The following is a 13,721-nucleotide window of genomic DNA, read 5'->3' on the forward strand; positions in this document are numbered from 1 at the left end:
CGTCACGGTGCCGCACGTACAGGTAGCTTACACGCCATTCCCGGTGCTGCCTTCACACCGTCGGGGACGCAGTTATTAATATTTTCTTTCAGTTCACGATGAAGAAAAGCAGTCATTACGTCCATCTGGTGAACGCTCACCGCAAGTATGATCCTAATCGACGCAAACTTGGCAACCGGAGCGTACGTTTCGTCGTAGTCCAGTCCCGGTTTCTGCTCGAAACCCTTGGCGACGATTTGAGCCTTGTATCACACCGTTCGTCCGTCCTCGTCATCATTGATGCGAAAAACCCATTTGGTTTTCAACGGCTTCACGTTGGCAGGGCATGGTATCAGCTGCCACACCTGGTCCATCGACTGTAGCTCGTCTTGAATGGCTTTCAGCTACTTGTCACGGTCATCACATCTCAGGGCCTCCCGGTAGATCTAAGGAACATTTACAGCAGCGGAAAATGCGACAGAGGTTGCTCGAAAATCAGTGAAAAAGTCAATCAACTTACCTGGTAACTTGAGCTCTCATTCGCTGTGCCTCGACGACTCGCCCTAAGCATCGCGTCTATCTGTTTGCGAAGGGAGCGCGGCGGTAGTTGAGTCAGAAAGCTCGGACTCCTCGGGATCGTTGGTATTTTCGTGATAGCTGTCCTCATCATCACCAGCAGCCTCTTCTGGCACCGATTCATCTGCTGGTCCAGCTTTCATCTGCTGATTCTGCTTCCCTCTCTTGCTTGTACGATGGTAGCACTACTAACGGTTTCTAATTTTTCCTTATTTCAGAAGCGTATGGGAAACAGTCACCACCTTCCTGGATTTTCGGTTCCAAAGGTGGTATCCGATGGAACCGTAACCTATAACGATGGCTTTTTGACCCTTTGCGTCTAATTTCTTCTGGAGTTAAGTTGAAGTCCACGCGTATGCCTTGCATCCGAATACGCACAACTTCGAAAAATCCGGTTTGGATCCGATCCAACATTTAGCCGGTGTGGTGCAGCAAAGCTGCTGTTGGACTGCCATACACTAAGTACACCTTACTTTTTCCACCAGTTGAATCGATCGGCCACGCCATTTTGCTGGATTGTGTAGGCGACGGTAGCATAGATTTTGATGCCCTTCTTCTTGTAAAAGCCTTTCTGCGCTGTAGAACTATTCTCACTGCCTTGATCCACGATGAGCTTCGAGAACTTCAATCCAAACTGTGCGGTTACAAGGGCTTCGTACTCCTGGAACTTTTCGAAGACTTCCGACTTCCGCTTCATCAGCAGAATCGTTTCTGTCCCGGCTTGTAGTCCACGCGATTTGCCAACTGCTTCTGCACGATTTTGACCATCGATGCTACAGATCGTTTCGTTCTACCTGATAAACGTTAGCAGTTGAGCCAGAGACGAATAGAGACCTCCATGTCCCATGCAGTTGCCCAAAATTTTATGGCTCATAAGGTAATCTAGAATGCCGTGAAAACTGTACTGCGATTTGTCAAACTTGAGTACCTTTTGCATTACCGAGGGACCAAATGCAGTACTAGAAGTGGTACCCAATCTGAGCCCGAGTGGGACGGACCTGGTTGAGCCACTCACCTTAATTTCGATCTCGTACAGGTTGCCCCTTATCGGTGCGGTAGCGATGATTTCTCCATCCTTCTTGAGCACCACATCAACACAATTGGGGCACTAAGGAGATTCTGAGTGCCCAAACCTGTGCAGGTACTGCCTACTGCAACCATGTGCACACAGAAACTGCGTCAGGTGGAAGTTCACTTCCCCATGGTTTCTCTTATACCAATCTGACACATTTGGTATTAGCCGATGAGTCCATCTACCTTTAGTGGAGTTATCCCATTCCTGCTACCAACCTCTGAGTATTGCCTCTTTACACGCGTTGGGGACTCCTCTGGTACCTCTTCGGTTGAATGATTGAACATCTACCGTGATGATGATCCCAATGGGCGTTATCCCGATGCACACGGCCTCTTTAGATACCGTTCGGTATGCACTTGCTACTCTTAATCACATAATCCTATATGTGCTTTCCAACCGCCTTAGGTTTCTGCTCGTTCTAAGCGCTTTTGACCAGATTGGTCCTCCATACTTTAGAAAGGATAGCGCCACGATTGCCAGTAGCTTGCGTTTCACGGCAATTACAGCAGAGCTGTTAGACATCATCCTCGAAAGCGCCGCTATAGCCGTGGATGCCTTTTTACAGGCATATTCAACGTGGCTTGTGAAGCTGAGCTTGTCATCGATCATTACCCCAAGATGCCTAAGGGATCGCTTGAACTCTATGGAGCAATCACCTACCGAGATAAGCGTCCATTGCTCGAACTTGCGGTTGTTGACCACCACCACCTCAGTCTTGCGACGGGCCAGCCCTAGTTTCCTAGACTTCATCAATTCCTCAACTATGGAAATAGAGTGCGCTGCTGTCAACTCTACTTCTTCCATCGATTCACCATAGACCACTAGGGAGATATTGTCGGCGAAGCCAACAAACTTAACACCCGTCCGAAGGGGCAGCCTCAGTACGTCATCGTACATCGCATTCAATAACAGCGGCTCATGATTGAACCTTGAGGTATTCCCGCGGTAATTTGAACGCTTTTCTGCCCCTCTTCTGTGTCATACAGTAGAATCCTACCATCAAAATAGTTTGCTAGAAGCTTACACAACTGCACCGGTACCTTGAGGCGGTGAAGCGCGTGTGCTATTGCTTCCCAGCTTGCGCTGTTGAACGCATTCTTCACATCCAGAGTGACAACCGCACAGTAACGGATGCCGCTCCTTTAATGCTCGATTGCCACCTCAGATGTTTGAACGACCGACTGGATGGCATCCAGAGTAGATTCATCTTTTCTGAATCCAAACTGGTTGTTGGACTGGCCGTCCGCACTCTCCGTATACGGTACTAGCCTGTTGAGAATCAAACTCTTCAATAACTTGCCCATCGTATCTAGTAGACAGATAGGTCATCCTTGGTCAATGCAGCGTTGCATCGTGGTTCTGAACATTTCCGGATCCGCGATCACTGCTACTTTTAAGGCAACATTTGGGATACCATCGGGTCCCGGTGCCTTGTTTGACGCGAATGATTTCACGACTTCTGCCAGCTCTTCGTTCGTCACTCTCGCCACTTCTTCTCCTTCATCTGCCGCATACGGCGCTAGGAGCCATGGGCTTATGGGATTGTGTGGAAAGAGTATATCGATTATCGATCGCAGCCACTCTTGGGGCGCTATGGCACCTTTGGTCTTAGCCATTACCACTCTTTAGGCGTCACCCCATGGACTCGAATTGGCACTCTCGCATAGACTTTCAAAGCATGCCCGTTTTCGACTCTTGATTTCCTTTTTGAGAGCTAACTTTGCCTCTCTGAATGCTGCACCGCTTTCTTCTCTTTGTGCTTCTGTGCGTGCGCGTTGCATTCTTCGTCTAGCCCGAAGGAAGATTGCTCGAAGATTTGCAATTGATTCGCACCACCAATACACCGGCAGTCTAATCTCTCTGTGAGGGCTTTTCTCGGCATGGAAGCATCACACGCTCGTGATATCACAGCAACTAGATCTTTATCGTTTAGGTCCAGAGTGTTCCGTTCGCGCCTCAGGGCTTCAGTGAATACTTCGCCGTCGAAGCGCGCTGTTTTCCATCCTCGGGCTTTGGTCGAGTTACATCGCGCTGCCTTCCGCCCGCCTGGTATTATACTATAGCGAATCGATTGATGATCGCTATGAGTATAACCGCTATCAATGCGCCAGTTCATGGTACCTAAAATGTTTGACCTACAAAACGTTACGCCGATAATCGATTCTGCACCATTTATGCGGAAGGTACTCACTGTACCCACATTTGCCAGCTCTTCATTTAATGCGACCAAGGATTCCAACAACACCTGGCCTCTTTGGTTGGTGCAGCGGCTACCCCACTCCACTGCCCATTCATTAAAGTCGCGAGCTACCACTACTGGCTGCTGATTAGCTAGTTCGGCTATCATCCTGTCGCCCATGTGAGAAAATTCCTCAATCGACCACCTTGGGGGCGCGTAACAACTGCAATAGAACACGCCGTTGATTTTTGCTCTCGCAAAACCGTCATTTGAGCTAGAGACTACTTCTTGAATTGGGTATCGTCCTGTCGTCCCTATAGCTGCTAGCTGTCAAGACCTATTCGCCACCCAGTTCCCGTTGTTGGCTGGTATTCCTAGACTGACTACCAAAGCAGCTGCTGGGCTGCATAACAGTGGTTTAAATTTAACGGTGTTACTTCCGTTTTGGCTGCTTTGATACTCCGCTTGTGCCCCGGCATTAGGGTCCGCCCGTTAAGTGTCCGTTGTCTGCTCTATCGACACATATTAGGCACTTAGCGATTTGCCTTCAAACGGCCCTATGGCCTTCGGTGCCGCATTTTCTGCACATCTTACTTTTTTCGGGACCATTGCAATTACATGACTTATGGCCCGAAACACTTGAAGCAAACTACAGGAGTCTGTTGCATGCACAGCCGGCAAACCGACCAGCCTACCTTGAGTATGCAACACTTCGGTTTGACACGACTTAGTGTCTCTTTTGCCTTCTACCTTGCCAAGTTGTTCCTTGGCTTTCTCGAAGTCCTGCTTTGCAGCTAGGACAGATTGTCGCAATTTCAGTAACCTTGTTTGCAAGTCTTTGCTGATATCGGTTTTGCTCTTAACAAACTCGATAATGACATCAAGCCTGCATTTCAGGGAGGTACTCGGTCACCTAACATGCTGCACTGGAGCGGCCAGTGCCTGCCGTCGTCACAGTATCTAGGCTTTTGCCCACACTGTTTTCACTAAAGTTGATGTTAGTCGCCTTCTTCCTTGGCGGGAACCTTAGCCGATTACTGATAGGTCCAGAAGCCTCTCCTTTACATTCCGCTAGTTGTTTGTTTTGGTTTATCATCTCTTATGGGTCACAGTGATGCCACGTACACAGATTTATCTGTAATTACACAGATTTTTTCCTGTTCTTGCCTACAGATATCTGTGATCACAGATCACAGATTTTTTTTAGATAAAAAAGATTTTTAAGATTTTAGGATATTTCACGAGTCAAGGACACGGGTTTGGAAGATTTAAATCAGAAATGCTATTACTCTGTTTAGTTTTCCTAAAAATTAAAGTATTTTAAATTTTTGAAAACATTTATGCATCTTAGTTTTACATCTAGACGAATGAGTTCTAATTTAAAATTGTTGACATGCCAGACAGACGAAATACGTTTGCAAAAGTTCTTTTTGATCTAAAAACATTAGAAATTTGATATTTTTGCAACACAGATTTTTACCAATATTTTTGGAGCTTGACTTAAGATAAAAAAGATTTTTTCAGTCAAAAACACAGATGAAAGTTCGATAAAATGTGGCAACACTGATGGGTCCCCCTAAGAGCCGCTATCCAACTCGCTGGAATAGTCGCCTTTATGATCCCATGGTTATCTATGCAAGCAGGGAGGCCATGCTAAGATTGACATTGGCAGCTTGCGCCATAAACCACTCACCGTTTCGGGCCAGTGTCACCCGACCCTACTAAGGGAGTAGAATGTCGCCGCTGTCAGCCTCAAAGCATATTATCAAGTACATATCCCAGACAACCAGAAGTTCACGTAATATCTCGTTTATTCATACAAACTACATCAAAACCGCAAAACACGGTGGATAAATTCGTCAAATGTATGAGTTTCCTCGCATAAAACGCTTTTTTCTGTGTTCATTTATACATTTTGTTTCGTCCCGTACACTCGTACAAAGTAAATCGAATCAATCCGTAGCAGCTGTCAAATCAACATTTGTTATTATAAGTTAAGTCGCATAAGATCACAGGTTAGTTCGGTAGAAAATTAACACTCTCGCATTGTATGCTTTTATTCATCACATAATATGTACGTAGAAGGCCTTTTCGCTACATCTTATAAGTGAAATTATGCACATACAAAGACTCCAGGTGATTTCGTTATACAGTGCCTTCCCGATTTTGGCAACACCCGTTTTTGTCTACCCCTGATTTTGGCAACACCCGTTTTTGGCAACAATTTCTTCCCGATTTTGGCAACAAGTCCAAAAAACTTTTTTTTTTATGAGTTCTCAACCTATTGAATGCTCATAAATAACACAAGGTCAATAAAAATGAAAACTAAATCGTGTATTTCTATTACAAAAGGTAATCAAAATTGTATTTTTGATAAACTTTGTGATTGAATTTTAATTGTGCTTTCAATCGTGATAAATTAAATTCATATAGTGCCTCACTTAAAAAGTGTGAAAGAGCTCATATGAACACTAAGCTGATAAGCATGGTTTGTCCCAGTGAATACGTAATGTCCAGAAGAAGAAGAAGAAGAAGATTGTGCCTCATATTCTAAGGTTTTGCACCTTACAAAACTGGAGCTAAAATTATTTAGACAATCAATAATACTTCAATCAAATCATGAAATTTGATCCCACATTTTAGCAGCTCCCGAAAGCAGCAACAAATCAGTAAAATAGAATAGATATTAGAAACATATGTGTTCTTCTCAAGCACTTCTGAAGCTACACTAAGGCAAACAACTTAATAGTTTCTGTAGGAATAATTATGATTTGGCGCCACAACGATTATTGTTGAAATTTTGAACTTTTGCTTATGATTTTGGGGAAGAATCTGAGTACTAAATTTCATAAGTCAATTAATTAAAATTGGAAACAAACGCAATGATAATTGCCTAACTAAAATTATCAATCGTTAACACTTCAGTCGTTGCGCTGTTGTATTTTGTACAACACTGTTGAAAAAATCTCGCTTTTCGTTCACAACGTTCTAACGGTGGCAAAACGCGACGCCTGGAAGGTTAATAATGTTTGCCTTTTATTTCAAGCGTGCTCAAAAATGGACATGCTTTGATAACATGTGATCTGCTTTCGATTGACTCGTACTCAACATCGAAAGCGGAGCAGTTCTTCTAGTGATTGCTATGAAAATTATTTTAAGTAATGGTTCTTGAATTATTCAATGCTCTCACTTATGAAACTTATGATCCCATTTTTGAGATGATTAAGCGTTCAATGAAACCACAATTTGGCTGGTTCATAAGTCATGACTTATGGAAAACGAAGTATTTTTGCCTCAGTCTATGATAAGTTGATTTTCGTCCATTGGCAATCAAGCAACCCGGCACATTGTTCTGTCTTTATTCCGCAAAAGCTTCACCCAGTCAACTGTACACTTAAATATCCGGTGAAATCACAACAGCTGAACAGTTTGGTAAAAAAAAACAAACGGACAACGGTAAAATTTTATAATTTTCGGTAAAAGTTCACCGCACTTTTTAAAATTTTGCCAGTACTACGGTGTGTTATTTTTTTGAACTGTTCAGCTGTTGAGATTACGTTGAAATTCCCGGATTCCGGTAAAATAAGCTAAGTGTGTGGGAGAGTCTCATTTCCAAATAAATTCTCCACTTACTGTTCTTAAACGATCGTCTGATTCTCCACTTACTGTTCTTAAACGATCAATATGAGTAATTCTACTGCTTCTGCAGTTATCAAATGAAGGGATCCATTGATAATGGTACCAAATATCATGTATCGTATGACTTATTCTCTTTTAAATCGGAAAAAATATCAATTTTGAAAAAATACTAGCGACACCGGTATTTACACTTAGCAACATCTAGCGCGGTTTTGTTTTCATGTTGCGCATTGAACTAAATAAAACCCCTAAACGACGTTTAAAACAATATGAAATAGTAGGCTATGCTTTCTAGTTTGCGTTTATCACAAGACAAGAGTCATTATCGAACGTCATTTTCCGTAAGCTACTTCCTTGTTTCACTTTACTGGAACTCACCGTTTGATTTTTCGTAAATATATTTTTATCGTTTTGTTTTTCTTTCAATGATGGACAAATAATTACATTTTAATTTATTTGATTTACAAAGAAAATGAGAATCGCTGAGAAAAGTAAACGGAATTCCCTTACTTTGAAGGAAAAAGTAGAGGTGTTGCAAGCCTTAAGGAACAAGTCTTCTACAAAAGCTGATTTAGCATGGCGGTTCAAGGTCCACAGGAGCACAATTAGGAAAATTGAAAGAAATTGTGAATCATTTTTGGCAGCCGCAACTAACAAAACTTGCCGCACGAAATGTTTACAAGTACCAGCAGTATGCGGCGCCGCCATCTGTTCGAATCCAACATGTTCTAAGCAACCGCTGGATACTCAAATGCATTTCAATGCGGATTGGGAAATTGGGAAAAGCTAAATACACAGTATTTAACTATCAAAACACACCAATGAAAACATTCAGATGATTCTTCGTTATGTCAGCTACCCTCTAACAAGATTACCGAGACGGAACAAATAATTTCGCCAAAGATGTCAGCAATTCAATTGAACACGCTTCAAAATTCGACTGATTTGGAGCTGCCGAAGTGATTCGTTTGCAGCTCTTATGGGAAAGCTGCCCAACAGAATGAGGCTGCCGATAATAGTCACACTGACAAGAAATGTTCGCAGCGTTGTAAAAACGTTTCCAAAAAGCTTTTAACAAGTCTGTCGGTGTGAATCGATAAAGGATTGATCAGCGCATAAATGTAAACAAACAAACACGTAATTTGTCTGCTGATGTCCGAAACAATCACAAGAGAAGCGCGGCATCGGCTTATATTGCCGAGAATACGTAAGTTCCCCTACGTGACAAGTACGCTTCAAATGGTAGATATCGTCAGCTTGAGGAAGCTCTATTTTTGTGGTTCCTCAATCAACGTCGTTTGAATTGTATTGTGTCTACTTCGATGCTGATCTTGAAAGCAAAATATTTTGCTCCTCGATTCAGCGTTCCGAGAACTGCTCGCTTTTCTGAGCATTGGGCCCACAATTTCAAGGTTCGTTTTGGAGTACGAAAACTCAAAGTATGTGACGAAGTGTTGTCTTGAGATTTTGGCAGCATTTCGTGAACAATTTTTACACGAAATTTCATTGCGAAATTTGACCGTTGACATGAATCAGGCTTATTCTTTAGAATGCTACCAGCAGAGACGTTAGAAGGGCCAAGCGAGCGTAATGCTCCTGGTCATAAGGTTTCCAAACTTCGCAAAAGTAATTCGTCAATCTTGGCGAAAAATAGGCATGATCGATGGAGAGCAGATCTTACATGAGGACGACATTCCACTGTCTAAGTTTTATAGCAACCAATCGGAACCGATTGTTGTGCAGACGCCACTATCCGACCATGAAGAGCGATATTCTTGTAAAATATTAAGCGACGACGACGTCATACAGTTGATTATGCATCAGGATCCCGATCACGAAGATGTGGAACGTGAATGCGATTCGGATCAAGCTGTTGAGGAACCTCAACAAGAAATTTGTGAATTGTGGGCTGAAACGAGCAACGAAACCCTAACTAACATTGACGCAGTGAATCATTTGGAGAAAGTCATCAGTTGGGCAGAGCACTCGAGACTATCAATGGCTGACATTTTGGATAATTGTACAACTTCTTCTTCTTATTTCTGGCGTTTACGTCCCCACTGGGACAGAGCCTGCTTCTCAGATTAGTGTTCTTATGAGCACTTCCACAGTTATTAACTGAGAGCTTTCTTTGCCGATTGACCATTTTTGCATGTGTATATCGTGTGGCAGGTACGAAGATACTCTATGCCCTGGGAAGTCGAGAAAATTTCCAACCCGAAAAGATCCTCGACCGGTGGGATTCGAACCCACGACCCTCAGCTTGGTCATGCTGAATAGCTGCACGTTTACCGCTACGGCTATCTGGGTACAACTATTGCATACGATTCAGCTCGAAAATTTCCTTAATCGTATGATAAGTATACATAGAGCAACTTCTTTGAACAAACTAATCAAATACCACTGAATTGAACTGAGTTGTGTTTGAATTGGGATTCGGTGTGCAATGCAATTATCAAATAATATGGCGTATCCATTTAGAATGGAATGTATCATGGATCGCCTTCTATAGCCTAGTGACAAAGTCCGCTACTTCAAGCTATGCTGAGTCTGTATGAGTTTGATAAATCTCCTTGAAAAAAAACCCGAATTAGGCAGCATCCCCAATTTGGCAACATAAAATCGGGAAGACACTGTACGTACATTTTGGTTGTCTGGGATACCGTTACTGCCAGTATACATTATTGGGGCCGTACTGGCGTTGGTCCCAATGTGCTCGAAGCACTTGAAGGCCAAGATTCAACGTGGCTAGCGAGACAGAGCTTGTCGTCGATGTCGTCAAGATGTCTAAGGGATCACTTGGACCCTATGGTGTAATCACCTACCGAGATAAGCGCCCGTTGCTCAGACTTGCGTTTGTTGACCTCCACCACCTCAGTCTTGTGACGAGCCAGTCCTAGTTTCCTAGACTTCATATATTCCTCAACTAGCTAGATGGAGGAGTGAGCTGCTGTCAACTCTACCTGTTCCATCGATTCGCCATAGACCGCTAGGGTGATGTCATCAGCGAAACCGCCCAATACCTGAATGATGGTGAAGGCAATGAGGGTCAAGACAACGGACGGAATGTGTACAGTGCACATGAAAACCAACAGGCCATGAGAGGTTAAGGATGCTATTCTATTGCATCTAATCTTCTGTCATGTTCGCCAGAATATCCAAATCTTGAACATTACATCCCGTTTTTTATTTCTATCAAAATTGAAACTTTATTTGAATCTTTTGGGATCAACTGAATAAGTAGGTGCATGTAAAATGATTAAATTATAGATATTCAAATTTGTCATTTTTTCAGCGTATTTTACACCTCACTTCATTAATCCATTTTGCCAAAGTTCGAAAAATCAATGAAAATCACAAAGCTCTTCCCAATTACCCCGGATGCTTAGAGGGAAATAATGCCTGCATTTTGGCATAATGCGACGATGTTTTCGGCCGTTGGCTTTAATCGAATTAAGGCTACTTTCCCCCCTCATAAAAAAATTATTTCCATTTCAACTGACTAATCCAGAGACCATAGCGTGGCACCATTCATGGGAAAGAGCAGAACTGAAAACAGCGTGGCGTAACGGTACAGACGCTTTCCCAAATTAAGTGCGATTTATTTAGCAAAATTTACTGCCCTTGTAATTCAAGCGCATATTTCCGGATCTGGATGCTGAAGAGAACCATGATGTTTAAAGTGGATTGGAAAAACCGTTTTGTATACCGTCAAACGAGGTAACGTTAATAGTTTTGTGGAATAAAATCGGATTATTTCTGCATTCTGTTTTGAAGATTATTATTTTACAGTCAACTCTCCATAACTTGATATTGAAGAGACCATCGAGTTAGGGAGGCATCGAGTTGCAAAAAACAAAAGCAGTGTAATTGCGATCCAAGGAACCATCAAATTAACCACGAAAACCCACTTTTACCATGGTTCTTTAACTCGATATTGAGATACGGAATGTCGAGTAAAGGAGAGTTGACCGTAATTTCAATTTAGTAAAAGAGAACGAACTCAAGATCTACTATAACAAGGCCGTGAAGAATTAGTAACGAACTCTTTAAAACTATGATCGTAGAACTAGAGATTGCTTCATAAATGCTGAAATCTCATCAATTTTTATTATACTTTTAACTTTTACATTCGATTTGCTTAAGTTATTGATAGAAATAATGTTATACTCTTATTGTTCAATACTATTTTCACATGAACAAAATCACCTGACAGAATTATAAAAATTGGCTTAGTTGAAAGCTTTCATGTTTTCGAGTTAAACCTAGGTATTTGGCTTCCCAGACCATTGTGTACTGTTACTGTGTCGGGAAATTCAGCGCCAGTATCAAAATAAACCGAAGCCACGTAACTTCTTCTAACTTTTAATTAAAATCCAGAATCACAGCGCTCAAACGTGAGAGCCCCTGTGAAAATGCACCTCTCATCAGGGAAGGGTTTTTTATGTCCCTCAACTGGACTCGATGCTGACGATTTACCACCGCCCCCCTCTCTATTCTTCTTTCCAATTGTTTGTTACGTATTATTATTGATTGCAGTTCCATTCATATGGGTGAAATTGAATTAAAACTTTGCTGTTTGTTTTCCAACAGGCATTCACCGGCCATGTGTACACTAATCAGTTTCGCTTTCCCGAGAGCAGAGCACTCGAGAAACCCACTTGAGCTGAGATTGAAATTTTCAAACACGTGCCAAGTGCTACTTCATTATTCATCTGACCGTTATTTTTTTTTCTGCTCCTTCTTATTTACAGATAGGCTACTTGGATGTGGTAATTCCACCGGATTTCATCACCGAAGACACCTCCTCGGACGTGATCGTTCCCGAGGGAAGTTCCGTCAAACTCACCTGCCGGTAAGTGCATGGGCGAGGCTAGAGCTTCCATCAGGCAGGGGTCGGGCGATCAATGCTCTCTGCACCATTGAGGAATAGTTTTCTATGCTTATGTTAAATACGTAACACCGAGTAGGGTAACTAGGGATAAAACGCGCCCTCTAAGGAAGGAAGCGTTTTTAGCTATGAAGAACATTATTATAAGCCTTTTTTAATTCATTATCTCATAGACAAACATGCTTTCTATCAAAAAGTAGAAACAACCATCCATTTTCTTTTTTCTGGAGTTAATAAATCAATTTTTATAAAATGCTTGCTTATCTGCATTTTTAGTTTTTGCGGGGTAAAACGCGCCACATGATCTCGGCGTTAGTCGTTCGCGCGCAGGCATGCGCAATCATGCTTGCAAATACGTTGCATACATGAGGGCGTTTGATCAGATGTTATTGTTCGATTATAGTATACATGCTGATTCGAAAAATGTGCATTTGTAAGGTTCAAATTGGCACGTAACTATAGCTTGGCATTACGTTTGCTGGAATTTGAATTCAAACGGCTGTTTTGGTGTTATGAAATAGGAGTTGCCGTTTTGCCCCACGAGTTGTCCTTCAATACGCTTTTTAAGGATGAATTCAACACTTTTTTCGCATGGAATACAAACTATGGGAGTGCACAAGTCGATTCTCGGTGAAAGTTTCAATAGTTCTTTTGTTTATCGGCCTGAAAAATGGCCTAGAAAATAACACAAAATTACAACGAAAACAGCAAAAAACGTTTTTTCGAGTTTTTGACGATTTTTGCCAGGAAATCACATAAAAATATATATAGAGAAGCATTTTAATACTTTTTCCATTATCTCGGGTGAAGAACAGCGTCCCAAAGCACGTCGATCGTAAAAAACAAGGGTGGCGCGTTTTACCCCAACGGCGCATTTTACACCCAGTTCCCCTACCTAGTGTGTAGCAGTGACATAAAAATTCATCCGAATGATACCCGATCAGTACGAAAACGAACAAAAACAAACTCCACTAGCATGAATCCAATCTGAATATGAAGGCGAATGCGACGAGAAAGAGAGTGGATGCAACACATGCACACATTCAGTTTCACCAACTGTTGGTGTAATTTAAACATTCAATTTGAATTAGAGGCACTTAAATTGAAAATTGGATATAAAAATAACAAATGAATTTTAAATTACTGGTGTAAGAAAACGGTAATGTGATGCCTCCAGTTGATGAATCATGATTGTATTTTAATAAAAACACAACTTTTGCAATTTGCGGATATTTTTGTGGGGTTTTCTGATGGGAATGAATTTTTTTACAAGCGAAATTGGATTTGTTGCCACCGAATGTCAGTAGGTGTGTCAGTGTAGAAAAAGTAATTCAAAAGAAAACAAGACACAAGGAAGAAATCAACGATACAGATCCTACTGA

At 42.0% G+C, this 13,721-nt stretch overlaps 1 protein-coding gene across 3 annotated transcripts in view; it reads left to right on the forward strand.

Moving 5' to 3' along the window:
- Positions 1-13,721, forward strand: part of LOC5564407 (lachesin) — a 489,285-nt gene that overhangs the window by 392,020 nt on the left and 83,544 nt on the right. For all 3 annotated transcript variants that reach the window (XM_021844222.1, XM_021844216.1, XM_021844229.1), the window contains exon 5: positions 12,203-12,303. In XM_021844222.1, coding sequence (XP_021699914.1) covers positions 12,203-12,303 — 101 coding nt within the window. The remainder of the gene's footprint in view (positions 1-12,202; positions 12,304-13,721) is intronic.

Source organism: Aedes aegypti, chromosome 1, assembly GCF_002204515.2.
Source record: "Aedes aegypti strain LVP_AGWG chromosome 1, AaegL5.0 Primary Assembly, whole genome shotgun sequence".
NCBI lineage: Eukaryota > Metazoa > Arthropoda > Insecta > Diptera > Culicidae > Aedes > Aedes aegypti.